The sequence below is a fragment of the Hemibagrus wyckioides genome, linkage group LG10 (genome assembly GCF_019097595.1).
Source record: "Hemibagrus wyckioides isolate EC202008001 linkage group LG10, SWU_Hwy_1.0, whole genome shotgun sequence".
NCBI classification, from domain to species: Eukaryota; Metazoa; Chordata; class Actinopteri; order Siluriformes; family Bagridae; genus Hemibagrus; species Hemibagrus wyckioides.
Genome location: NC_080719.1, coordinates 14,594,092 through 14,620,694, shown reverse-complemented (window position 1 = coordinate 14,620,694; position 26,603 = coordinate 14,594,092). Strand labels below are relative to the sequence as shown.

The 26,603-nt window shown below is 37.3% G+C and overlaps 3 protein-coding genes across 4 annotated transcripts; 1 reads left to right on the top strand and 2 right to left on the bottom strand.

Annotated features, from left to right (window-relative positions):
* The first annotated feature begins 1,870 nt into the window (after positions 1-1,870).
* On the top strand, positions 1,871-6,710 carry plekhb2 (pleckstrin homology domain containing, family B (evectins) member 2). Of its 2 annotated transcripts, none has more exons than XM_058401010.1 (8): positions 1,871-1,964; positions 2,244-2,300; positions 2,485-2,637; positions 2,727-2,829; positions 3,040-3,079; positions 3,338-3,424; positions 3,686-3,731; positions 4,647-6,710. In XM_058401010.1, the coding sequence occupies exons 2-8, from the start codon at positions 2,264-2,266 to the stop codon at positions 4,781-4,783; spliced, it is 603 nt and encodes a 200-aa protein (XP_058256993.1). In that variant the 5' UTR covers positions 1,871-1,964; positions 2,244-2,263; the 3' UTR covers positions 4,784-6,710. The 2 variants fall into 2 exon arrangements, with proteins under 2 accessions (XP_058256993.1, XP_058256992.1); XM_058401009.1 differs by having other exon boundaries at positions 1,872-1,964; positions 3,686-3,773; positions 4,647-6,708.
* Positions 6,711-7,257: 547 nt separating this feature from the next.
* LOC131360487 (vacuolar protein sorting-associated protein 4B-like) lies at positions 7,258-16,126 on the bottom strand. The gene is made up of 11 exons (XM_058401008.1): positions 15,878-16,126; positions 14,715-14,826; positions 14,068-14,212; positions 13,924-13,982; positions 13,633-13,752; positions 13,365-13,521; positions 13,043-13,189; positions 12,848-12,931; positions 10,500-10,719; positions 9,721-9,861; positions 7,258-8,692 (listed from the first exon to the last, which is right to left on the bottom strand). Exons 1-11 carry the CDS (start codon positions 15,896-15,898, stop codon positions 8,591-8,593), a joined length of 1,308 nt encoding a protein of 435 aa, XP_058256991.1. The 5' UTR covers positions 15,899-16,126; the 3' UTR covers positions 7,258-8,590.
* A 1,068-nt stretch (positions 16,127-17,194) lies between these two features.
* Positions 17,195-25,017, bottom strand: ankrd29 (ankyrin repeat domain 29). Its single transcript, XM_058400397.1, has 10 exons — positions 24,864-25,017; positions 23,844-23,954; positions 23,615-23,713; positions 23,021-23,119; positions 21,514-21,612; positions 20,916-21,014; positions 20,201-20,299; positions 19,576-19,671; positions 19,286-19,384; positions 17,195-17,975 (listed from the first exon to the last, which is right to left on the bottom strand). The coding sequence occupies exons 1-10, from the start codon at positions 24,873-24,875 to the stop codon at positions 17,892-17,894; spliced, it is 897 nt and encodes a 298-aa protein (XP_058256380.1). The 5' UTR covers positions 24,876-25,017; the 3' UTR covers positions 17,195-17,891.
* Positions 25,018-26,603: the final 1,586 nt, after the last annotated feature.

The following is a 26,603-nucleotide window of genomic DNA, read 5'->3' as shown; positions in this document are numbered from 1 at the left end:
ACATTAGTTTCCCAAGAAGGGCAGTTGAACACCCCTTAAGGGTTGGAAATTCATTTATTTTTTTTAGGTCTGGCTGCAGTGCACATTTAAGGCTTGATATTATATTATTATTACGCTATATACATTTTTCAAGATAAACTGTGAAAATCCCTCCTAACCCTAACCCGACCCATATGGGAAGTGCAAACATTTGCTCCCAGTTGTATTTGCAAATTTTTACAAATGCTGTTTTATCCTATGACTAATTTGCAGGGTTTTGATGGTTCCTAAATTATATGTCTGAAGTATTCTAACTACTCATAATCATGTCTATATGCTGTCTAAATCCTAGCCTTATTCACCTTTTTAATCCAAATAATGAAGTAAAGAACATTAATAAAATTGTACTTTCACATTAACACATACACACATGGTGTAGGAACAAATGTAAAAGACCCCTCACTCTCAGCTGCTGAGCTATACTGTTTGTATACTTCATATGCAAAAATCATCAGCATTGCCTTAAATGTGTGTAAAAACAAAAACCTTTTAGTTCCTCATGTTTGCTTTTTTAGTTTTTTTTTGGGTCACAGCCCTGACACATCATGCACTGTGCATTCTGACACCTTTCTATTAGGACCTGCATTAACTTCTTCAAATTTGAGCGACAGTAGATAGTCTGTTGGATCAGATCACACTGGCCAGCCTTCACTCCCCACATGCACCTATGAGCCTTGGTCACCCATGACCCTGTCGCCAGTTCACCACTGTTCCTTCCTTGGAGCATTTTAATAGATACTGACCACTGCAGACCGGGAACACCCCACAAGAGCTGCAGTTTTGGAGATGCTCTGATCCATCCAGTGCCCATTTTTCCTGCTTCTAACACATCAACTTTGAGGACAAAATGTTCACTTGCTCCCTAATATATCCCACCCACTAACAGGTGCCATGATGAGGAGATCATCAGTGTTATTCACTTCACCTCTCACTGCTCATAATGTTACGCCTGATTAGTGTATGTTTACATGCAAGTCCTAACTGAAAAACCGGATCCAGTTTGAGGCAGAAATTTACAAATCAATCAAACAAACAAAACGTTTTTGGATAAGTTAGACTTTCATTACTTGTTTTCATTACACCATAGCACAAAACATAAGAAACTATTGTAGAATAGCAAAAATATTTTTGCTAATCTCTCAAAGTCCTTGCGTATGACAGAGGCACCCTAGTCCAAATTCATCCAACATTTTAGTTTAATTGTTTTTATTTAAAATGTAACATTATAAAACACGTCGTTTTGTTGATTTTATTTTGCTGAGCCAGTAATCTGGAGCAGGCCAGCCTTATAAATACTTCAGAAATAAAACAGCTCCACCCAGTGGTGAAAGGATTGAAGCACTCATGGCCCGGTTGTCGTTGCAGTTTTATTCATGTACTTTATATGGTTCTGTATCTATTTCAGGTTCAGTATATATTCATTATCTACATTATACATGCTGAACATGTCTTTTAGCGTGTCACCTCAAATTATGGAACGTGTCGAGGTGGGAATGATGTTATTACAACATGCAAATTACCGCACCATGAACACAGCTTAAATTAAAAATAGATAAAGAGCTTGTGTTCATTTGGCATCACTCCGTAAACAGGGCAGAAACTGATACTTCAGTAAGCAGCCTCAGGCTGACGAGCTGAAATTGCAAGTTGATGGGGAATATTGAAAGTTACAACTTTGTATAACAGCACCAGAATAGCTAAAAAACATCAACAATATTTCAAAAGTAACACATTTAGCGTGTTTCAGGTTAAAGGTTTCCTTTAAAATGTTATTATTAACTGTAGAAAGGCAGCATTACAGGCGGAAGTGAATTCCTGAAACCTCTCGCGCCCCCGTTATCAGCTGATGGGACAGCTGATGGTGATGACGTCACTCGTGTAAACGCCAGGAGTCCATTACTAGCTCGACAGTCTGAGACCTAACGGTAAAGTCATGTTTTTTGTTCTTCGTGTTGGTCTTAATTATATCTTGTGTGAGGAAATTAACAACTGAAGCGAAGCTGTAAAGCGAAGTCTGTTGCTTGTAGTTGCTTCTCGTCTGAACAAACAATCCGTTAGCTTTAGCTAGCAAAACATACTCGCATAGAAACCCCGAGAATCGGATATGAGGATTGTTTACCTCACACCCCTTTACCCGCCTTATGAAATAAGGGATTATTTGTTAATTCCTTGTTTGTTTGTTTGTTTGTTTGTTTGTTTTATAGATTATCAATTTCTTCAAAGAATGGCATTTGTTAAAAGCGGGTGGCTTCATCGCCAGAGTAAGTATATTTTGTTCGTATTTTTTTACTCAATCCGATTTTTGTTTATAACCCCTATTTAGGGACACTACACAGGACACGGAATTATCCTTTCTGAACCCAGTAAATAGTGTAGTGGAGACACATTTGGGATTGAGCCTAGAGTCTTGGCTAAAATATTAGTCATTTTGTCATTTTCATGTAGGCACCATCTTGCGTCGCTGGAAGAAAAACTGGTTTGACCTTTGGTCAGATGGCCGTCTAATTTTCTATGATGACCAGCAACGGCGTGACATGGAGGATGAGATCCATATGAGGGTCGACTGCATTAACATTCGCAATGCCAATGCCTGTCGAGGTCAGCCTTTAATACAGCTAATTGATTTAGTCGTATAGATTATTTCCTGTTAGCGTTTTTACTATTTCATACTGTGTGTCTTCCCTCAGATCTGACGCCTCCTGAGGGAAAAGGCAGGGAAGCCCTTCTTCAGATTGTGTGTCGTGATGGACGCGTTATTAGCCTCTGTGCAGACAGTGCAGATGATGCCGTGTGAGTTAATTGATCTGCATTCTTCTAGCTGTAAGACTAAACCATACTTTAAACACTGCTTGGGAAAGTAATAAGAAAAATATCATTTTTATCTCTCATTTGTATATTTGTTACTTACTTTGTGTTTTAAAACATGTACTATGACCCGAAGTGTGTGCAGTATGAATAATGATAATGTTTGCTCTCTCTCTCTCTCTCTTTCTCTTTCAGGGCCTGGACTGTGGCCCTTCAGGATGCCAGAATCAACACAGTGAGTCATTGCTTACCTAAAGAAGCTCGTTTAGGGTGGAGTAGTTAAATGTGTAATCTTCTGTGCTCGGTTCAAAAAAGACGGCTCTGTTATGTAGTAGATATAAAATAGAAATGGCAACCTTTTGTTACTTTCTTCCGTAAATGTGCCATATTTAACATATCTTCTATTCTACTTTTTGTTAGCTTGTGAAAACCTCTGGTACTGTGGTGTGACAATCTATTCATTTATTTATTTATTTTGTTATTTCTTTTGCAGGTGGTTGCACCCCCTCAGTTTGGTTTTACCCAGGATATTATTGCCTCGGCTCCTCCTTCTTATGCAGAATTAAACCCGACTCCTCAGGTAGGAGCGAAGTTTACATCCCCATCTAATTATTTGAGTTTTATCTTAGTAGCAAAGAACTGCAATTCCAGGTGTAATTAAAAAAAATTGGGACTGTTTGCTATGTAGTAGGGACTCTAAGATTAAGGTGGTAACTGGGATACTTCCGGTAACTGGAATCTTATATCCTCTGAAACCTTAGCTGTGTGCTTGTATTTTATTCAGCATTACCCTGACCAAATACAGAATGTGAGTGATTGTTTTCTTTGACTCTTTTGCCAGATATACTACCCGGACCAGTATGGCCCTAATGCTGTGTACTCTGCAGGTGGGAACCAGTACGCATTTGTCTCCCCCAATTATAACCAAGGTAGAGCTGCTGCTGTCACTGAATGTCATATATAAACTTTTATAAACCATCATTTATTCTTTAACTTGTCATATAGTTTATCAGCTGAGTAGACATTGTATTGCTGACTTAACTTCAGAATTATACTAAGCATATGAATTTGAATTTTTTACACCGTCTAACAGTTTTTACAGCTGCAAGATTGGCCATAACATTAAAATCACTGACAGGTGAAGTAAATAATATTTGTTGAAAGCAAGAAAAACGGGCAAGTGTAAGGATCTGAGCGACTTTGACAAGGGCCAAATTGTGATTAGCAGGTGACTGGGTCAGAGCATCTCCAGAACAGCAGGTCTTATGGAGTGTTCCATGCATGCAGTGTTTAGTACCTACCAAAAGTAGTCCAAGGGAGGGCAACCAGAGAAGGTGAACCAGCAACGGGGACATAGTGTCAGACTATATACACTACTGAGCCATAACATTAAAACCATCTAGTATTGTGTAGGTCCCATTTGTGCCACCAAACAGCTCTTTCCCATCAAACTCCATAATACCTCTTAAGGTGTGCTGTGGTATCTGACCCCAAAACATTAGCAGCAGAAACTTGAAAACCACTGGAAGATAAACTCAATAATGTTGATTATCTTAATGTTATGGCTGATCGGTTTATTAGGTACAACCATCTTGTCTTATTTTTGCAAATTATATCAGGAATCTGTACCATATAGGTCACAGTATATTCAGTTACTGAATGTAGCTAGTTTGCTACTATTTGCAATTTGTCAGCACCCATGTTTGGCAAAAGGATATTAATTGAGTTGTGCATAGGTCACCTATATAAAATGGCCACTGAATGTAAACAGCTGTTTTTTTTTTTGTACTTGTGTCCCACAGGAGTGTCCCCCGCACATGAAGTTAACCATGTGATCATTGAGGAGCGCCAGCGTGATGATGCAGGAGGTATCGCTTTAGGCATGCTCACCGGTGCTGCAACTGGATTGGCTATCGGTTCCCTATTTTCTGTATTTTAATATGCCTTGTTATGTCCCTCTGAATCCCAACAGGGGATGGACTAGTCTTTTGCTACTACTTTTATCTTTGCTGCAACCCCATGCTATATGTAATACTTAGATCTAATGGACATGAACTGTCTAACAGATCACAAGCGTGTCCCCAACACAGCTTCCCCAACATATTAGACTGTATGAACCAAAGCCTCATGGTAGCATTTATAGCTTGGTGTTGGAGAGTCTGTTTCACCTGTACATTGTGAAATAAAATGAAGTGGTTGTGAACTGAGATAGTATTGAATAGGCGTTAGGGTGGTTGCAATGAAAACTGGGGTCATCTGCTTAGATTGCTTTGTAGACTAAACACAGCGAAATGAAGTATGACTGGTGATTCCTTTTTATTATGGTGTGTTAAAATGATTGCCATTGTATTAATTTTTCTCTCCCTAAGTCCGATGGATATTTTTTAAACCTTGGTACATAATTGAAGAGTAACAGTAGGTTTACCATGCATAATCATTTGATGATTTGTGAACTTAAGAATTGGTTAGTATGTGGAAACCTGTAATATGAATGGTGCAATATATTTGGATCTTGATTTCGGCACAGGTCAGTGATGGCCTTATTTGGGATGCTTTAAGACATGCAGATACTTCCATTGTGGCCTTACAAGGAGACCTAGAAATCGTAACAAGTAGACATGATTTTTTGAATTTTTAACAAGTTAACCAGTTGTAATAGTGAATTAAAAATTCATAGACTGGACATGACATGTTGAGTATATTGTGTTGAACTAGGTTGGGGGAAATGCAGTCTATATACTCAGTTATCTGTTACTGCAAACATTTAACTCATTAATTTCCTGTTTATCAGATAATCACTTGCCTCCAAATCAAGTGATCAATAAGATGCATTACACATGATGATAACATTTAAATGATAACATTTAAGATGCATTTTATTTTCCTTTCCTTATGAACTTATAAACACTGCCACCACAGTCAGAAGTACACCCATTGATGACCCACACCATAAATCAGATATGGACATGAATATCTGCTCTGTTTGAGCAGCAGTGATGCTTAATGTATATTAGAATATCAGAGAAGCACTCCAGGTTTTGCGCTGGTGTGAGAGCGTTTTCTTCTTCTGGCTCTAGCTTTACTCTCCAGTGTGACGTTCACTGTACTCTACACTTCTGTAGTGTTCATTCTGAAGAACTTGAACAGCCATTAATAATAATACTAGAATTTATTGTTTGTCCTTTTTTTGGAAAATAATTTTTTAAACAGCTTCTTTCCAGTTTGAGTGTTATTTATTTGGTTTGAATTTGTGAAAAATGTCTTTAATGCCTTGTTGTAATTTTTGTTTCTACATTATATGCTTTTCTTATTGTTTTGTGAAGAAATATGAATGAAGCAGCATGTATTAACCCACTTAACACAAAATGAGTGAAAAGCATGCCCTTTAATTAACATCCAATGAAATTGGCCTCCAAAATAATGGTAGGAGAACCTCGCAGTGTACATAGGGCATTGGAATTTCACATTTTCTTCTGGTCAGTTTTCCATTAGATACAGTAAACTGTAGCATCAATAATGGTCTATGTTAGACCATATTAGTAATTGACTACATTTTATGTCTTTACTTGAACATTATACTTTTTGTTTACATGAGCATCTGTATGTTTAATTGGGTTTAAACTTAGGTCATTATGTTGAAGAAAATGCCCTTCAAAATTTGATCACATTTTGATTGTTACAGATATTGAACCAGTGCCCAAAACATGTTGATCTATAAACTATTTTTTTGAAGATACTTTGTTTTTATTTGTATGTAACTTTTACTCTCTTACTCTTGGTCCAATATACTTGCACATACTCTATTTGTTGCTAAACCAATTTGCTTTTCTATGTTAAACTATTGTGAATTTAATTAAAGCAAGTGACAAAAAAGTACAGTGTACTTGTTCTCAATGAACCAATGTTCTTCTGGCAGTATCATTTATTTTTTAAGAGACACTGGGTCTCTATTGCAGATTTAAGGGCCAATACAGTGGAAAAACCGTCTCTAGCCAGTTTTAGTGGGTTTTACAGCACCAGCTGAAAAAAGTCAAATCTGTACCTAGCTGGGAAACAGGCGTTGTGCTTTCACAAACTTTTACAAATTGCCTGAAACCACTGTATAATGATATTGCTATGAAATGTTTGTGTAATGGAGGTGGTGTAATTGTGAAATGGAGGTTGTTGGTGTGTGCTGGCAGCTAATTAAATGCAGTTATGCTTTAGTTGAGTTAATGGGGAGAGATGGGAGGGGGTCTGAACAGGCTGGGGAGAAAAATTGTTCTGAAGTCTGATTTACCCATCAGTCAGATACAGGAGTGTGAGCCTGGGTCATGCATGAGTGGAAAGTTGTGCTGAAATGTTGTGTGTGAAATGCTTGTTTGGACAGACTGTAAAGACGCACATACAAAAACAAAACACGAGACTCTTCAAGCCTGTACACAATTGTTTTGATATTGCACACATAATTAAACATACAGATATTAGTAATAGGTATTACGTTACAATTTCTTAAGCATTAAGAAAGCTAGTCATTAATGTAAGAAAACCGGACAAACATATAAACACATACACTTGTTTGTCAAATTATTAGGAACACCTAAATATTTTTTATATCCATTGACCATTTATATGAAAACATACGAGATGCAGGTGACTGTGCACAATAATAGAGGGGCTACAGCCAGTCAATATATATACCTGCAATTTGCCAGCTTCCACTACCCTGTTCATCACTGGAATGGACCATTATCAAACTGTTAAAGTTATTTACATGGTAGTGTGTGTAAGTTGCTAATAATACTCATGTGAAGTGGTAGCTCAGTGGTTAACGTGTTGGACTACTGTTGTGAGTTCAAATCCCAGGATCAAGACTCAACTTGACAATACAACTGCTCAGTTGTATAAGTCTAAGTTGCTTCTGATAAGGGTGTGTGACAAATGCTGTAAATAACTATTTTTATAGCCAATGTTCACATATTTATCTATTAGATTTAAGATTGGTCTCCCTCAGTGCTGCTCTGTACAGTGCTCTACACAGTACTATCTATAGTCAATAGTGAAACAGGAGTGAGGAAGTGAAACCTAGATATAGATACATGCATATAGACAGACAGCTGGAACTTGTCTTAAATCATTATTAATTGGAAGTCACTTAACCCAAATGTTTAAACTTTTACATTTATATCAATTACAATTTCAACCTAACAAAAACGATTCCTACCTTGTGTGTATATTTTATATATATATAAAAAAAATTTAAAGTTAAATTTTTAGTTAATTACCATCTCCTGGCAAACATACTTACCATACTTATTCTATCGTTTCACTTGACAGAGTCAAAACGTCCTAACTGAAGTTTTTGTTTGATCCACATGACCTCAGTACCCATGTACACCTCTATGACAAAGTGACTGGTAGGGGAGATAATAAAATGTCCAGTGCGTATTAAAACAAAATACCTAAACTAGTGATCAAGTGCATGTCCCGTACATGTACACTAGATGTAGAAAAAAATACATTTTAGCACATGCCCACACACAGCTTAAAATAACTTCCTCATACAATAAATAAGTGATCTCAGTTCCACGTTCACACCACATTAGGTAGGCAGTTCAACAAACTACATTATGCAGCTTATATTCCACAAAAAGTGGCCGTTATTGCAAAAGTATTTATATAGGAAATCTGAGTAGAAAAATAAAATGGAATATAAAAGTGTAAAACAAAGGTTGTTTTTTTTTTGTATTTTATGGTTGCTATGTATTTAGCCTTCTTGGCCAAAGTCCTCTGTAAACTTCAACAGCTTCTTCAGGTCTTCTTCATTCACAGTGGGCTTGGTTTTTTCCAGTGACCTGAGCATGTCCTCCTGGAGACCAGAAACACATACAAAATACAATACATATATAACTGCATGAATGAGCATTGCTTACATTTTTACACAAATTTAATAGCTAAAATAGTAGCTTAACAACATTGATGCTGTGTCGTCTATCATTACAAGTTCTTCTATCATTACAGTTGAATGTGTTGACAAGTGCATAATGATACATCACTGTGTTATACTATTTCAAGGAACTCTTTAAAAAAAAAAGAAAAATCATATGCCATTAATTGTATTGCTTTATTTGGGGCAATAAGTAGTATTTCCAGATGTTGTGCGTCTATTGCAATTTAAGATCTAAAAACATGGTAAACTGCTTTTTAAGAACATACTTTGGTAACAATACAAAAAAACAAGAGTAAATTGTACTACTATTTTGTTGTCAGAATATAAAAGCTTAGTATTATCCTTTCAATAACTGAATTTAAAAGAATTGAGCTTTTATCTTAAACAAATAATTTAATACAGGAGTTCCCAAACTAGGAGCCAACATCACAGCATTATGTGGGGTTAAACAGGGCTGGTTTACAACTAATCCTGTTCCATACATCAGTATCTTGGACTAATTTCATATAATGTATAGTTCTATCTAAATTCTACAGTTAACCACTCATTCTTAAATATTGTGCTACCAAGAATCTAGGACAAATGCACAGGCGGACAATCTGAAACATAACGTCTCCATCACTTAGTAGTAATGGTATAAAAATTAAGTACAAGTCCAACTATCTTTCACTACATGTGGGCTGTCATTGGTCATAGTGGTTGTCTTCATATTGCTTTTTATTTGCAAAAAATTAAACACTATGCTAAAAATCAGTTTCTTTTTCAGGCCAGCAAGTTGTATTACAGTGCTACAAACTCACATACCAGTTATGGAATATATCTTAGCACTGATGCTTATAAGATACTATAAGCTCATGTGCTGATGCTCATGATTGCACTGAGTTGCACTATTTTTTCATATTTAACATAATATTTTTTATATCATAATGCTTTGTATTCATTCTCACCATGCTGACGATGGGCTCCAGCAGTTTATCAGCCTCCACATCTACCCACGTCATCTTTATTGCGTTTGGGTCACTTGGAGAGCAAGGGGTCAGTAGATCATTCTCTAATACATCCTGGTTGTTCCAAGGTTTTCCACGGACCTGTATATAAAAAAAGAATGTATTAGGGAAATCTACAAGTAGATGAACATAATTCAGAAATGTGCACACGTCATGTCATATGTCAGCTCAGATCACCTGAAACTGAAGCAAACTCAGATCATGCCCCAAAATTCAGGCACAAAAGAACTACACAGTGACAGGCACTGAATCAGGGAGAGAATGATGATAGTGTGTCAATTTCTGCTCACTGTAGAGTTTATTTCATTAGAGAGCTGTTATGTTGTTTAGCTGGAGAATCCATGTTAATGAGCTAGTGACTGAGGTATATGTGTTTCTCTTTACCAAGTGTCTTCTCAGCCTCTATTGCTCTGCATTTCTGCTAAAACAACTATCCATATTTTCTCTGTTTGACAAAATATACGAACTAGATCACATGGAAAACACAGATTGGGCAATAGAAATGCACATCAAAAGCTACCAGGAGTGATGGTTTCATCTAACAGAGATAGACACTAGCCTACCCAGCAGTGCACTGTGAGATTACCAGCACCTTGCTAGTGGTCTCTACTTTGGTTCATAGTAAATCATCAATCAAACTTCATCATAAGTTTCCTTAGGAGGAAAACAAAGCAAAGAATTAGGCTTCTCTGAATCTCAGCAGGCACGTCCTCTCCCACCTTTTTGAAGTGAGTGGCTGATTGCACTTTGCGGATGGGCTGCATGAGAGCGTCCCTGACGATGATGCTGACGTCGGCACCTGAATAGTGCTCGGACTTCTGTCCCAGCGTGATGAAGTCTTTTTCAGTAAGGCTGTTGGGGGTTGTACCGAGGTTGAGCTTGAACATGAGTGATCGTGCATGCTCCTCAGGAAGTGGGATGTAAATACGTTTCTCAAACCTGAGCCATACAAACACAGTAGAGATGCACAAAGTCTGAGTGTAGCATCAGTATAGAAATGCAGGATTCCTGGTACAATACATCCAAATGCAGTGATCTTTCATTACCTAGTACAGTTTATAAACAGTAAAGATGCTCTATTTCTGACACCCAGTAACAGGTTATATACAAGTCTCCTCCTTGCTTCAGTCGATCTCTCTCCAGGGTACTGAAGTTATATACAGTTGTGCTCATAAGTTTACATACCCTGGCAGAATTTATGATTTTTTGGCCATTTTTCAGAGAATATAAATGATAACACAAAAACTTTTCTTTCACTCATGGTTAGTGTTTGGCTGAAGCTGTTTATTATCAATCAACTGTGTTTACTCTTTTTAAATCATAATGACAACAGAAACTACCCAAATGACCCTGATCAAAAGTTTACATACCCCAGTTCTTGATACCGTGTATTGCCCCCTTTAACATCAATGACAGCTTGAAGTCTTTTGTGGTAGTTGTGGATGAGGCTCTTTATCTTATCAGATGGTAAAGCTGCCCATTCTTCTTGGCAAAAAGTCTTCAGTTCCTGTAAATTCTTGGGCTGTCTTGCATGAACTGCACGTTTGAGATCTCCCCAGAGTGGCTCAATGATATTGAGGTCAGGAGACTGAGATGGCCACTCCAGAACCTTCACTTTATTCTGCTGTAGCCAATGACAGGTCGACTTGGCCTTGTGTTTTGGATCATTGTCATGTTGGAATGTCTAAGTACGTCCCATGCGCAGCTTCCGGGCTGATGAGTGCAAATTTTCCTCCAGTATTTTTTGATAACATACTGCATTCATCTTGCCATCAATTTTGACCAAATTTCCTGTGCCTTTGTAGCTCACACATCCCCAAAACATCAGCGATCCACCTCCGTGTTGCACAGTAGGAATGGTGTACCTTTCATCATAGGCCTTGTTGACTTCTCTCCAAATGTAGCGTTTATGGTTGTGGCCAAAAAGTTCAATTTTGGTCTCATCACTCCAAATGACTTTGTGCCAGAAGGTTTGAGGCTTGTCTCTGTGCTGTTTGGCGTATTGTAAGCGGGATACTTTGTGGCATTTGCGTAGTAATGGCTTTCTTCTGGCAACTCGACCATGCAGCCCATCTTTCTTCAAGTGCCTCCTTTTCCTGTGTTTCCAAGTGTCTCCAATTTTCCTGGCAGTTGTGGCTGAAATTTTAGTTGGTCTACCTGACCGTGGTTTGGTTTCAACAGAACCCCTCATTTTCCACTTCTTTATTTGAGTTTGAACACTGCTGATTGGCACTCTCAATTCATTGGATATCTTTTTATATCCCTTTCCTGTTTTATACAGTTCAACTACCTTTTCCCACAGATCCTTTGACAATTCTTTTGCTTTCCCCATGACTCAGAATCCAGAAACGTCAGTGCAGCACTGGATGAAAGATGCAAGGAGTCCAGAAACTCATTGACCTTTTATACTCACACACTAATTACAAGCAAACAGATCACAGGTGAGGATGGTTACCTTTAACAGCCATTCAAACCCGTTTGTGTCAACTTGTGTGCATGTTATCAGGCCAAAATCACCAGGGTATGTAAACTTTTGATCAGGGTCATTTGGGTAGTTTCTGTTGTCATTATGATTTAAAAAGAGTAAACACAGCTGTTTGACAATAAATGGCTTCAGCCAACCACTAACTATGAGTGAAAGAAAAGTTTTTGTGTTATCATTCATATTCTCTGAAAAATAGCCAAGAAATCATAAATTCTGCCAGGGTATGTAAACTTATGAGCACAAATGTACATAAGAACTGTGACTGTCCATTATAAACACCTTATAACACACCTTACAACACACTTAGTATTGCATCTCCCAGAAGATGGTAAGGTCTGTGAGAGTTTCTTTTTTGCCACTGTCACCTCTGGTTTGCTCATTAGGAATCTAAATGTACCGTTATCTGATAAGTTATTTATAGTTTCAAGTGCTATACAAAATAGTTAGTTTTCTGGTCAATTAGTTGTTCATGAAATGCAATATATATCAGAATATATCATTATAACAATTATAAAATTACTGAACTGATTAAACTGGAATATGAAAAGGAAATGGAAAGCTATAAATAAATATGTTCCTTGCCTTCTTCTGATGGCAGAATCTAAAGTCCAAGGTATATTGGTTGCGCCGAGAACCAGAATTCCCTCATTATCATTTCCAACACCTATAGTTACAGCAAAAAACAAAGAAACAAACCAAATCAAAACAAAACAAGATTAGCCATGTAATATTCTCAATCACTAAACACCAGCCCTGTCTCCACCCCTCAACTCCCCTTGCATCTGAACCAGGAATTCTGTCTTTATTCGGCGAGCTGCTTCGCTCTCGTTATCACTCCTGGAGCCACAGAGAGAGTCAATTTCATCAATGAAGATGATGGATGGTTTGTTTTCTCGAGCCAAGCTAAACAGGTTCTTCACCAATCTGGTGGAGGAGGAAGCAGAAATGATTAGGAACTGTGTTTTATGTACCAATACAACTGGATTTCAGGCCCAGACTTACTGGAAAACACTTTACATAATATTCAGGTTGCAGTGTTTGTGCCATGAGCATGCTACATAAACACACCACATTCACCATGTGCAGCACCAGAACTTACTTCTCACTCTCTCCCAGCCATTTGGACACTAGATCAGAGGAGGAGACGGAAAAGAAGGTTGAGTTGTTAGCCTCAGTAGCCACTGCTTTAGCCAGGTATGATTTCCCTGTACCTGGAGGGCCAAAAAGCAAGATCCCTCTCCATGGAGTTCTCTTTCCTGAGAGTGAGATATTGCATAATTTTAATGTCATTTTCACTTATATTTTCTTAATAAAAAAAGGGAGTGAAGCAGAATCTTACACACTTTTACTATGTGTTTGTTTTGTACCTGTGAAAAGGTGAGGAAATTTAATGGGGAGAATGACTGCCTCCTTTAGCGCCTCTTTGGCTCCTTCTAAGCCAGCAACATCATCCCACTTAATATTTGGCTTCTCCATGACAATGGCACCTGCAAAATGTAAAAATGCCTAATATCTATAGACACAGCACCTTCCTGATTAATGTAACAATGCGACATTTTGTAATAAAATTCAGGAACATAACAAAATCAGGAATTTGGGATCGTTTAGAGCCTCTGGATGATAATCATAAAAAAGCACCTAAAAACAGTTTTACACACCTTGAAGTTGATTCTGTAGTTTCTTCTTCTCTGAATTATCACCATCATCACTGTCATTCCTGTTAAAAGATATTCTGATTAATAAAAAGCCTACTGATCCTCCTGGTAGTGAATTCATCAGGTGGTTTTTTCTGCAAGACTGACCCTTTGTCATTAGACACTTTGACCGGCTTGGTAGGCGGCTGCTTTTCCGCCTTTTTTAGATATTCCTTCAGCTGCTCGGCTCTGTCCAGATAGTCTGTACACTTCGCCCTGATGCTTTGCTTGGCCTTTTCACCTTGAGCATCATCTGCAGGACAGAGCACAGTCTATTGCTGCAATCTCAAATGTAGCATTCCACAGATGAAAGATAAAGGACTCCATTCAAGTGAATAATCAGTTTGTAATGTAAGAGCTGATATATTCCTGGCTGCTTCCTGCTAGTATCTGGGTAACATACTGAGAAGATTTTAAAAACACATGTATTTACATTTGTAGAAATCTTTCTGTTGCACAGACTGTGCAAATGATCCTATAACACTTGACAACCAGCTTTATGTTTCCCCCCCCAAAAAAAATCACAGTCATAACTCATGTCAGTTATGATATAATGTATTAAGAGACATCAGAGAGACAGGTGCATTTAGACTTGTAGAAAAGTGAAATATACACAAGTCCATGTTCCCCCATATGATGCTTATCTGGCAAATTGTATTAAGAAATTAAAGTGACAGGTTTAGACATCAACACCTTTATATAAATACTGTCAGGATTGTCTTAAAAAATATTAATGTACACAGTGTTTCACTTACACTTTACCACATGTAGAAAGTATTGAATAGAATGCTCATAAAGGCGCAAAGCTTCCTTGTAGTTTTTGGCCTTGTCTTCCTCCGAAGCCTTGGTTGCCAAGTCAATGGCTTTCTATTGCACAAAAAAGAAAGACCTTCAGTTTTTTTAGGACGTTTTATGATTGATTTAACTATAGACAGTGAATAAAAATATAAAGGAAAAACAAAATCAAGTGTAATGCCACCACCATGTACAGGAACATTTCACAATTGTATAAATGTCAGAAAACACTTGTGTGAAACGTTCCAATTCCTTATAACTTTGCTAAGGGATCTGACTAGACAATGTGTTTTTTTGTTGTTGTTTGTTTGGCATTGTACCATTGCAAACAACAAAAAAAAAGGAATCAGGTTATATCTGTACTAATTATTTTAGGGTGGTTTCATCCTAGATTTAATGTGGAGAGGCTAGTTGTCAGTCACACTGGATCTCCTGTCCTCAAAATCAGACCCACAGACTGTTAGAGGTATAACAATTCATTGATGTATAAATGTAAAATACAAATGGTATTCATTTAGGCAACAAAAATAAATCGATTACTTCTGATTAGAAATTCATTATTGTGGATCATAATTTAATATACAATCAACTCAAATCCCTGCAGATTCTTCAAACAGTTGTTGCCTTAATAACAGGAATTGTAGTGTATCTTGTCAAAACCTGCAGTTTTGTCTACAGCAGACTTAAAGTGGGACTGCAGTGCCATGTTGTTATTGTGTTAAAACACAAGTTGTCGGTAGAATATGGCTTTTTTTCTGGTTGTGAAATGATCAAAATAAGTCTAGGACTGGTTTGACTGGTTTGGACACACTGTCGCATACCAGAAGACATAAAAACACAACTTAGAGTGCGTTCATGTGAAATGTTTAGAGCTGATCGATCTCATGAAATGTGCTGTAGCTGTTACAATAAAATATAAACACTTCAACGAAATCAATAAACTTTAATAATGAAAAACATAAAAAAAAACACCACAAACTAACTTCCTGCTAATTCCAATTGAAATGCAATTCCAACGAAACCATAAGTAGGTCATTATAAGTTTAATAAAGCGAAATGGCTTCCATGTTGATTGTATTAATGGTAGACAACTGACCTAAAGTTATCCTGACCAGAGACTTACCTGTAAATTACTATTAGCCATCGCAGTCGTTATGTTACAGCTGAACTTTCGTCTCTGTAAATCCTGAAAACACGGTTTGGAGATATGAAGGTTTCCCTACTTGCTACTACATTCTTTCAAACACAGTAAATATACTAGCGAAAAAAAATGTAATTAAAACGCTTTAAAATCTTTAGCGTCTTCTTTTAGCCAACTTATTTCCCCAATCTGTACTGGTTCTGTACTTCCGCTTTAAATGTTTCTTTATGACGCCACACACGCCGAGCCAATAGGAGTTAAGCATCGAATCTGACCTCTTAACCAGAAATGGTTTCTTTAAGCAACATCATTTTCCCAAAGTTTGTAGCTAGGGACTCGGTTAACTGTTAAAAAAAATCTTTTTAAAATTAAAATTTTCAGTAAATTCACGATTGCGACTCTAACAAATACACTATATTGCCAAAAGTTTTGGGACGCCCCTCCAAATCATTGAATTCATGTGTTGTTTTTCAGGGGTTGGTCTTGGCCCCTTAGTTCCAGTGAAAGGAACTCAATGCTTCAGCATACCAAGACGTTTTGGACAATTTCATGCTCCCAACTTTGTGGGAACAGTTTGGGGATGACCCAACTTCCTGTTCCAACATGACTGCACACCAGTGCACAAAGCAAGGTCCATAAAGTCATGGATGAGCGAGTTTGGTGTGGAGGAACTTCACAGAGTCCTGCCCTCAACCTGATAGAGCACCTTTGGGATGAATTAGAGCGGAGACTGCAAGCCAGACCTTCTTGTCCAGCATCAGTGCCTGACCTCACAAATGCGCTTCTAGAGGAATGGTCAAAATTTCCCATAAACACACTCCTAATCCTTGTGGAAAGCCTCTCCAGAAGATTTGAAGCTGTTATAGCTGCAAAGGGTGGGCAAACTCCATATTACATTAATGTGCATATAAAGGCAGTTTTGGAATGGCTCACAGTCTCTGCTGTAATTCATCCCAAAGGTGTTCTATCAGGTCAGGCCAGTCAAGTTCCTCCACACCAAACTCGCTCATCCACATCTTTATGGACCTTGCTTTGGGCACTGGTGGAACAGGAAGGGGTCATCCCCAAACTGTTCCCACAAAGTTGGGAGCATGAAATTGTCTAAAATGTCTTGGTATGCTGAAGACACCTGAATTCGATGATTTGGAGTGGTGTCCCAAAACCTTTGGCAATATAGTGTAAGTGGTCCCTAACTCTTAGAAGAGTTTTATAAGACTTGTGGCTATACAGGGAGTAAGCACAAACCTTCTTTATAAACACATTTCCAATTATATTTAATTTCAGTATTTATTTCACAAATATACAGTCTGATACGCTTTCACGGACACATTTTGCAAAATACTTTACAATTTTACAGCACTGGTAATTAAAGAATTTAGAATACCAAATGCAGCATCTGAAATGTATTTAAGAAGAAAATTAAAAAAAAAAAAATCTTCAAGCTTACACAGATATAAGATTCCTCCAGGCTGAGTTATTATGGCTAGACTTTTTTTTTTATCATAAGGAACACAGTTAGCAAAATTCATTAAACAATGGCAGTTTTGTGATAAACAGGATTACGCTTTTTATCCTAACATTAAATAAGAAGAACTCAATTTAATACAGAGAACCCCATTAGAAGCTGCAATGGGAGAAACAGTTCCAACTTAATCAAGATAGACAAACCCAAAAGAAACATGGAGTAAATAAAAAATCTGTTTGCACCATCTTTGTAAGACATACCATGGAACTTCAATGCATTTGTATTTGATTCTTGCTACAGTCATGTGATATAAATGGTGAAAAGCTAAATTAGAATGATTTACAGCTTAACATTTTCCCTCAGCACAAAGAATAAATTCTGTTGTTGTTTTTTTTCTCAATTATAAATTTCTTGCAAATAAAAGCAAGCACCATTAAAATGCTGTGTGTGCAGTTTCTATTTTGGCTTAGTGCATTTTCTTCAGCCACAAAAAACAAAGAACATAAACCTAAGGGCCAAGAGGAACAGTCATCAACTTCCTCCATTTAAGATCTGCGGCCGAAGAATCCTCAGGATGCGATCGTTCTTTGTGAAGTCCCCTGGTAGCTCATTATTCTGTTGAAAGACAGTAGCTTATTATTAGAAATAATGATAAAACATACTAAAAATACAACAGCTAAGGTGTGAAATACTGCAAATTGTCCACTAGATGTCACTGTTAAACAGCTGTAGACCTACCAATCTGCTCCAAACTGCAATCTAAATAAAACGTTCTTAGAAACGTTTTGAAGCATTTTAGTGCTTTGAGTCATGTGATTTGATTCAGCTAAAGTATTTGTTCATAAATTTGTTTAGTTGCACTTCTGACTTGTCATAATAATAATAATAATAATAATAATAATAATAATAATAATAATAATAATAATAATAATAATAATAATTACAGATGCCACACATCTTTCACAAGAACTGAAAACTGACAAGTAGAAGCCAGGCCTCTCTCACTATGTCTGGGCCAAGCCATGCCTCCTTCACTGAGACAGTCAGGCAGAGAGACCAACTGAACCCCAAGACAACAACAAAGGAACTGATGTTGAAGGCATCAGGTACCAAGTACTTACATCCACCATTAAGAGAGTCCTACATTGCCATAGCCCTGAAAATCTGTCAAGCAATGAAGAAGTTCTTATAATAAGATCAGCATAAGAACTCATACTGAAGTTTGCTGACAATCACCAGTCCTTTTCAGTTTTCCAATAAAAATCAGTGCAATGTATGGGGGGAAAAGCTGATGTTTTTAATCTGATGTTTTAAACACCATCCCAGTTTTGGAACATGGTGCATCATGTTGTCAGGATGTTTTATTAAAAAAGGGACTGGTGCACTGCAGAAAATAGATGGTATTATTTAGAAATGCTGAGGTAAACCCTCAAAACATCAGCCTGATTACAGCCAGTATACTTATGTGTGTTTCTTTCTGTTTGCAGTCACTGCATTACCAAGGAAGAGAGAGTGGCATAGCTGGTAGAGCCACACACACACACACATACACACACCAGGGCTCTACTGCCACCAAATTCTTACATATTGTATGTAGACATTTAACCAACTGAAAATCTGATATAATAAATGAAAGGTGAAATAAATCTATCTCTCTTAGGTATTATTAGATACACAAACTGATTTAACACATGAAATGTGTGGAGTTGTGAAAAAGTGTCTAGGAAACACTGATGAAGGGAGGACAATGCACAGCACTAAAGGAATGCAATTTAATAATGTCTAAAAATAGTCAAAAGTAATACAACGACCAGCCTTTTATAGATGCACTGATAATTCCATATTGATGCTATGTCAACTTCCGCTCCACACACACTGTTCTGAATCATTGTGCTGTGTTAAACCTATAGACCTTTATCACAAACCTTATTACGTAAAGTAGGATCGGCATTCGCTTTCAACAGAACCATCACAGTTTTTGGATCTCCACTCATGACTGCAGCATGAAGAGCTGTGGACCCATTCTAAATAGAGAAGCCGTTATTTAAAACAAAGAGAAATAATGCCTCCAGAATTCAGATCTGCAAGAACACTAATAGATATTATATACCTTGTCAGCTTATTAGGTATTATAAGAATAAGCCAGGTCATTGCACTATGTAGTAGCTGTAGATAATTTTAAATACAGATTCAGTTTCGACATGTCATATCCTACCTTCAGAAGGCCAAGAGATGGGCTGAACTTCAGAAGTTCCTCCATGACATTACAGTGTCCATTATGTGCCGCTTTAAAAAGCGCAGTGGAGCCGTCCTTTTAGTAGGCAATGAGAAAACGCCAGCCATTAATTGAAACAGGTAGTGAAATAATTACTATGTTTAAGGCAACTTTCATGCAGATAAATTTAATTTCATTGCAGAAGTGTATTATTCCTATTTTATAGCACAATGCTATTGAATTTGCAAATTTGACTGGTGAGAAGTTTGTGATGAATTTTCTATAACTCAGACAACAGTTCCATTATAGATTCTATAGTAACAACTTACACAGGTATATAACTGCTGATATGTTTTAGTGGTCTGAGTTTATTTATGTGTTTATTTAGCACCTGTGGAAGGAGTCTATAGTGTCAGCACCTTCTAATGATTTTTAGATTTTCAGTTACCAGAAAGTCTTTAAGGCAGAACTTTTCTCTCATATTTCTTTGTAACATGACAAGCTGTGTTTTTCCCCAAGAAAATATATACAAAGTATATCTTATCTACATAATTACATTAGTAAAGGAATTATATAAATTACATTTAGAATATTTTTTGCTTCATTAGTAAAATCAGTGCCATACGTTTCTCTCAGCATCTCGGTCTGCACCACGCAGTAGCAGAACTTTCACAACTTCACTGTGTCCCATCTGTGCTGCTATCCATAGGGGTGTGGTACCATCCTGGGTGTACAGGCACACGCAAGCATATCATACCCATGGAACAAATCAAACACTTTATACATACACTGACCAGGCATAACCACCTGCCATATTATGTCCAATATTGTGTTGGTCCCCCTTTTGCTGCAAAAACAGCCCTTACCCATCATGCACTGTGTATTCTGACACCTTTCTGTTAGAACCAGCATTAACTTCTTCAGCAATTTGAGCAACCGTAGCTCGTCTGTTAATCCGACCACACGGGCCAGCCTTTGCTCCTCACGTGAATCAGTGAGCCTTGGCCACCCATGACCCTGACACCAGTTCACCACTGTTCCTACCTTGGGGCACTTTTGATAGATACTGACCACTGCAGACCAGGAACACCCCAAAAGAGCTGCAGTTTTGGAGATGCTCTGATCCAGTCATCTAGCCATCACAATTAGCCCTTGAAAAATGTTCACTTGCTGCCTAATATATCCCAACCACTAACAGGTGCCATGATGAGGAGATAATCAGTATTATTCACTTTACCTGTCAGTGGTCATAATGTTCTGCAAGTAAGTACATACTTATTTAGTATTTATTTTTATATACATATTGTATTAAGGAGAGGGTTAAGACTGGATCCCCTCACCTCACGAGGCTGGTTTACTTTGGCTCCAGATGACAACAGCTGACGGACGATGGTCACATGACCTTCCTGAGAGGCTAAGAACAGAGGAGTTGCACCATCCTGAAATGTGATAGGAGAGTGTGACTAAATAGGCAAGGGGTTAAAAGATATGCTTCTATATTTAAATCACAGAGATAGAAGGACTCTATGAACTACACTGACATACAGTATATATTAATAATACAAACATTACACTATATATACAGTATGTTTGGCATGATGCACAAGCCAAAACAAATGTAAAAATAGTGCACACTTTTAAGGTAAAAGTAGCTTTATTATAGCTTTAATAAAATAATATCTGATTATAAAAAGCTTGGCTTCTAACATGCATTAAAATTAAAGGCTTAGTTTAGTTTTAGTTTTAACTCCTTTCACCTTGCACCTCTAAAGGCATCTGTTTACCCCTAAAGAGCTAATTTTGCTTGTTTGGCTTTGGTCCAAAATTCCTCATAGCAATACAGCAGCAACCTAAGAATCACTGAGAAACTCAAGCCCTACAGGCAGTTAGGAATAAGAAACAGACTAGGCATGTTCAAATTGAAGACAGTGCACTAACACTAAGCTGGTCATGGATGTTGGCTCCGTTCTTGAGCAGCGTTTCCACTACTTTGGAGTGACCGCTCTGGCAGGCAGCACACAGGGCCGTGCCTCCTTCCTGCAGGAAACAGAGGAAAATAAAACCCACTACTTTTGTGAATATGGTCTGTATGGTCAATATTAAAAAGATTTTCTCATTACAGTGCTGCAATATTTAAATAATGTTTGATTTTCTCTGTAGTGAATCAGATCTTTGCAACCAGCAGCATGACAGTGCAAAGAAACAGCCAGTCAGAGTAGGAGAGGAAGTCAAATTCATCTGCTGTCATGTGTAGCAGATCCCCATATCCAGCTCTTTTATCCAGCTAATTGTTCAGAAGAGCAAAAGAAAAATGTAAACACAATAACGAAGGTTCTATAAGAAATTACTTTGGATTTTATGTCCAGATAGCTGTTAGAAACAACAAAAATGAAAACAAGCATGACATGATTCCTGACAGTGCACATTATAGAAATAGCTACAGTTTTTGCACTACAGTATACCTCCAGTTCTCTTTACAGAACAGACAATCCTTAGTACCTGAATTTCTATGACCCATCCTCCACAAATTTTTGTTTCCAAACAAAAGAGTGGTATAGTACAAAGTCGCATGATAAACAGCTCTCACATTTATTCTGTTGTGCATGAGTCTGCTCATCTGCAAGCACTCCTGTGTCTGCCAAAACCACTAAAAAACAAGTGATTAAACTCATGTAGTGTAAGCAGATCAGTGCTTAGGAGATGTATAGGTTTAATGTGGGTAAAACTGCAAAGAAATAACAATGAAATTTTGCAAAACTGAGGTAGAGAAACCCATGCCAAGAAGAATTTGGCTGAAAACAAAATCAGTTCTAACCATGACAATTGTTTTTATTCAAGTACACATAAGTCATTAAAAATAATAAAAAGTATACATAAGGATAATAATAGGACATTGTTGCTGCCAGTAAAACCTGGTCAATTCTGGACATTATTGATTTAAGATATAGAAAGTAGATTATATTAAAGTATAATTTGCGGTTGTATCAGTTAGTAAGAACACTACTAATATTCTGTAAAATCTACATGCAATATATAAGTCCTTTATTATGAACATGAAAAATATCTTTGACAAAATTCCCAGCTTTATCTACGGCTATATCTAATCACTATAATTATGCAGATCCTTGCTGTCTAGAACTGTGCAGCCAAACCAACTATTAACTCACTGGTAATACTTCTCAGCAGATTTTCTGCCTTCTAATTGCTAGTGATTGACTCACTGAATCACTTTTTTCACTCAAGTCTCACTCTAACATACAATATATTTCAATTTGCTATTTACTATTCATTGTCAAAGCATTTGCATCCCTAGACACAGGATCTCATCTGCACTAACTCACAGAGTGATGCAGGATGCTAATCCCTATAAAGATGCAAACCGTGGCCCATACACAGCTATGTGTTTGTAATTGAACATAACTTTAAACACAGTGCATTTGAATACCGTGGTCTGGAATTCTGTGGAAGCTCCAAACTCAAACAGGAGCTTGATGATGTCATCATGTCCCTGCTGTGCTGCGAAGAACAGGGCTGTAGAACCTGTCTGAAAACACACACACACACACAATACTGTAACACAAGCCTATACAAGCACACACAGCCATTAGAGACTGTGCTAGTCAGCAAAAGCTTCCCCATCAAACATTATCATTATGCATCTTATATCCTTAAAATGAACTACCAGTGTGTACAAAAAAACATACTGTGCAGCACTGTTTCAAAGTAAATCAACTACAAATGATGCTAAGGAATGAATATGTAAATGCCTTAATAAGAAACACTGCGTCATATTCTGCTAAGGCAATAATCTAATCCAAACACATAAAAGTCGCTGAACCTGAGCCTCTCTAACATAGGAACAATATTTCACATTAACTTTTATGACAAATGAACATTTTGTACATTAATAATGCAGGTTCTATTGATTCTTTTGGGCTCTCAAAGTTTTTATTCCAGTCCTCATAAGAAAAATCTTCGGAAAGATCAGGAAACCCTTCTTTTAGAACTTTAAGATTTTTTAATATCACAGCTGTCTAACCTCTCTCTGCAGGTTGATGTCTGCGCCTTGCATGATGAGTTCCCTCACACAGTCATAATGGCCACTGTAGGAGGCCACCATCAGAGCCGAGGTTCCATACTGGTCAAAAAAATCATCATAAAGAATGACTGGAGCTACAGTTTGTATTGAATATGTGTTTAGTTTATCTTTAATGCAGGGTGTGCAGACTAAATGGTTGTAATAATGGATGGAGATGAAGCTGTCATACGTTGTCTTTGCAGTCAACGTCCACTCGGCCGCTGTTCAGCAACAGCTGCAGGAGGGCCAGGTTCCCCTTTCTGGCTGCCCAAAATGCAGCGTTGGCTAGGGGAGTTTCCTTCTGCAAGACACATATGTGTGATAATATAAACAACATTTATATTACTACATAATATACTATACTACTGTAACTAAACATTAATAAACATAGCATTCAATATAAACAGAAGGATGTTACAATAATTGCATAAAGACTGTTTATAGCTGTTACTTGAGCACTAACTGGCACTAACAGGAACTAACTTGTCTCAAGGATATTCAATTATTATTAATTCAAACATGCAGCTAATTAATTAACACCTAAATCTCACCTGAACCTTAACCACACTAACATTTTAGCTCTTTTAGCTTTGGAAACCTGAGCTTCTTTTTCTTCACATGTCAAAACATGCTATATTCTTATCTTTGTGAAGAGAAAATATAAAAACATTCACACACACACCTACACACGTCATCGTACATTATGGCCACAAGGTCTAAACAATACATGACCGTTCATAAAAGCACGCCATCACGTGCCTCCGTGACGTCATTACATCATACACAGGCGTATGAGACAGTGACATAGCTCATAGGTTACTGCGTGACATACATATATGCAAAAAGGCTTAGAATTTTTGACAAATTAGTGTAGTAGTATGCGGTTTAGGACGCTTAGAGACGGATCGAAGTTTGATTTTCCGGATGTTATTGTTAAATGTACGAAACATTGCACAGACCCAAACACAGGTATTTAAACACCACAAAATCCTACAACGTCTCAAAATAACCCAATGGTTTAATAAGCGCCCTAGAAGTACACACTGAGAGGCGGCATGAAGGCGTTTCTCCATGTCCTGCAGCCTGATCACTGCAAAGGGCGAATCAGAGATCAGGTTTCTATCCGTGATGAAAAAAAAATACATGCTACACGAGCACATTTCCCTGCGGTCTAAACCTTGTTATAAATGCTCGAGACGAAGTGATTTACCTTGAAAGACATGCTAAGATCACTGGAGTCTCATTCCGTCGTGTGTAATTCCACTTTCCCTTTAGGTGCTCAGAGGAATCAGGGATTTATAGGGACTTGCTTGGGCACAGACTGCAGAATAACTGCACGAGGTGTGCTTCACAGCAGTCAACACTCTCTCTCTCTCTCCCTCTCTCTCTCTCTCTCTCACACACACACACACACACACACACACCTTTCTTACTTCAATACATCCACTAATACATTTACTTTTTTATAACACATTAATGGTAATGTAAAAATAGATTAATTAAAATAAAATAGTTTTATATGTTGGTTATTCCAAAAGTCTGAGACTACTAGAGCATTACTGATTTAGTGCATAATCTTTCAGAAAATCTTGTTATTGAAAATATAGGTAGAATTTTGGTTTACCATAGTATAGCTAACTCTGAACTGAATGCATTTAACAGAGCAAGAAGAACCACAATGAGTGTATAGCGTATAGCAAAAAGCTCTGCAAAGTTGAAGGTGTTATATTCTGTTATCTAGCGACAACATCTGTAGATACAAAAGCGTCAGCGATGTGGCAAGTTATCTTGTTTATTTCAAGTTGATGAATTTATTAGGGAAGCGATATCTAGATAACTGAAGAGGACGCTGTTAACTGCCACAGAGTGTCTGTGCTCGGCACATATCTATCAGAACAGAAAAAATATCTACAACATAAACAAAGAAAATCACTGTCATAATATAAGGTCATAAACAAGACATCACGAGGTCAGCACAGAGGGTGCCGACATATATTTATAATATGTCCCTTTGTTAACATGGCCCACAATTATTTCTTTTGATTTCAGGTTTTAAATGAAAAAAAATAAATAAATAAAGAAGTTACAGAAAATAAAATGAATTGCTAATGCTCTATCTAATTTCATTTCAATACAACAATTTAGGCCCTGTTTATTTCTGTTAAACAAGTAAGCTAGCTATACAATATATACCCGATTGAGGTAAAATCTAAAATCTTCTTGAGGAAGCTTCTTGAAGAATTTCTAAAATCTTCTTTAGATTTCTTTAGAAATCTTCTTGGAGGTATTACTGTACAAAAGGGAAATGTTACTACAAACAAAGCAATGTAAAAAAGCCTACTCTGTGTTAAAAAATACCAAATGTCCCCACAAGGTAAATCTGTGCATTTGGTCCCTACCAAAATATAGAAACATGGCCCACATGTGTGCCATTTTAGCAGTCTATGTACTGTATAACCATTGTATCATTATATAACAACAAATAACACAGACCCTTATAACTTCAGAATCAACACTTAATATCTCACAAAATGCAAACTACAGCACCTGAAACCAGATCAAACAAGGCACAATGTTCATCAAAGATGAATGTTCATCATAGTACGGGCTCAAGTTTAATAACAGATACTTTGCTGATGTTTCCACTGTCTATGACATCATGTGCTGACGTCTGCATTATGTCTGTATTAACATCCCTGCTGTACTGCAAATTTAAAAGAAGACCAGTCTGTATTATTTGGACTTTTATAAGCATGGATTTATTTGTGAATGGACCTTATACACAACCTTTCCATCTGGTTTTGATGGAGATGTACAACACACTGAAGGATTGGGTGTAATAACATTTGTAGCTAGATAATGTAGGGCCAGATAAACACAGCTGAGAGGGTCATATAATCGGAGAATAGCATTTGACGTGCAAGCATGTTTAAAAAAAATGGTAAATGAT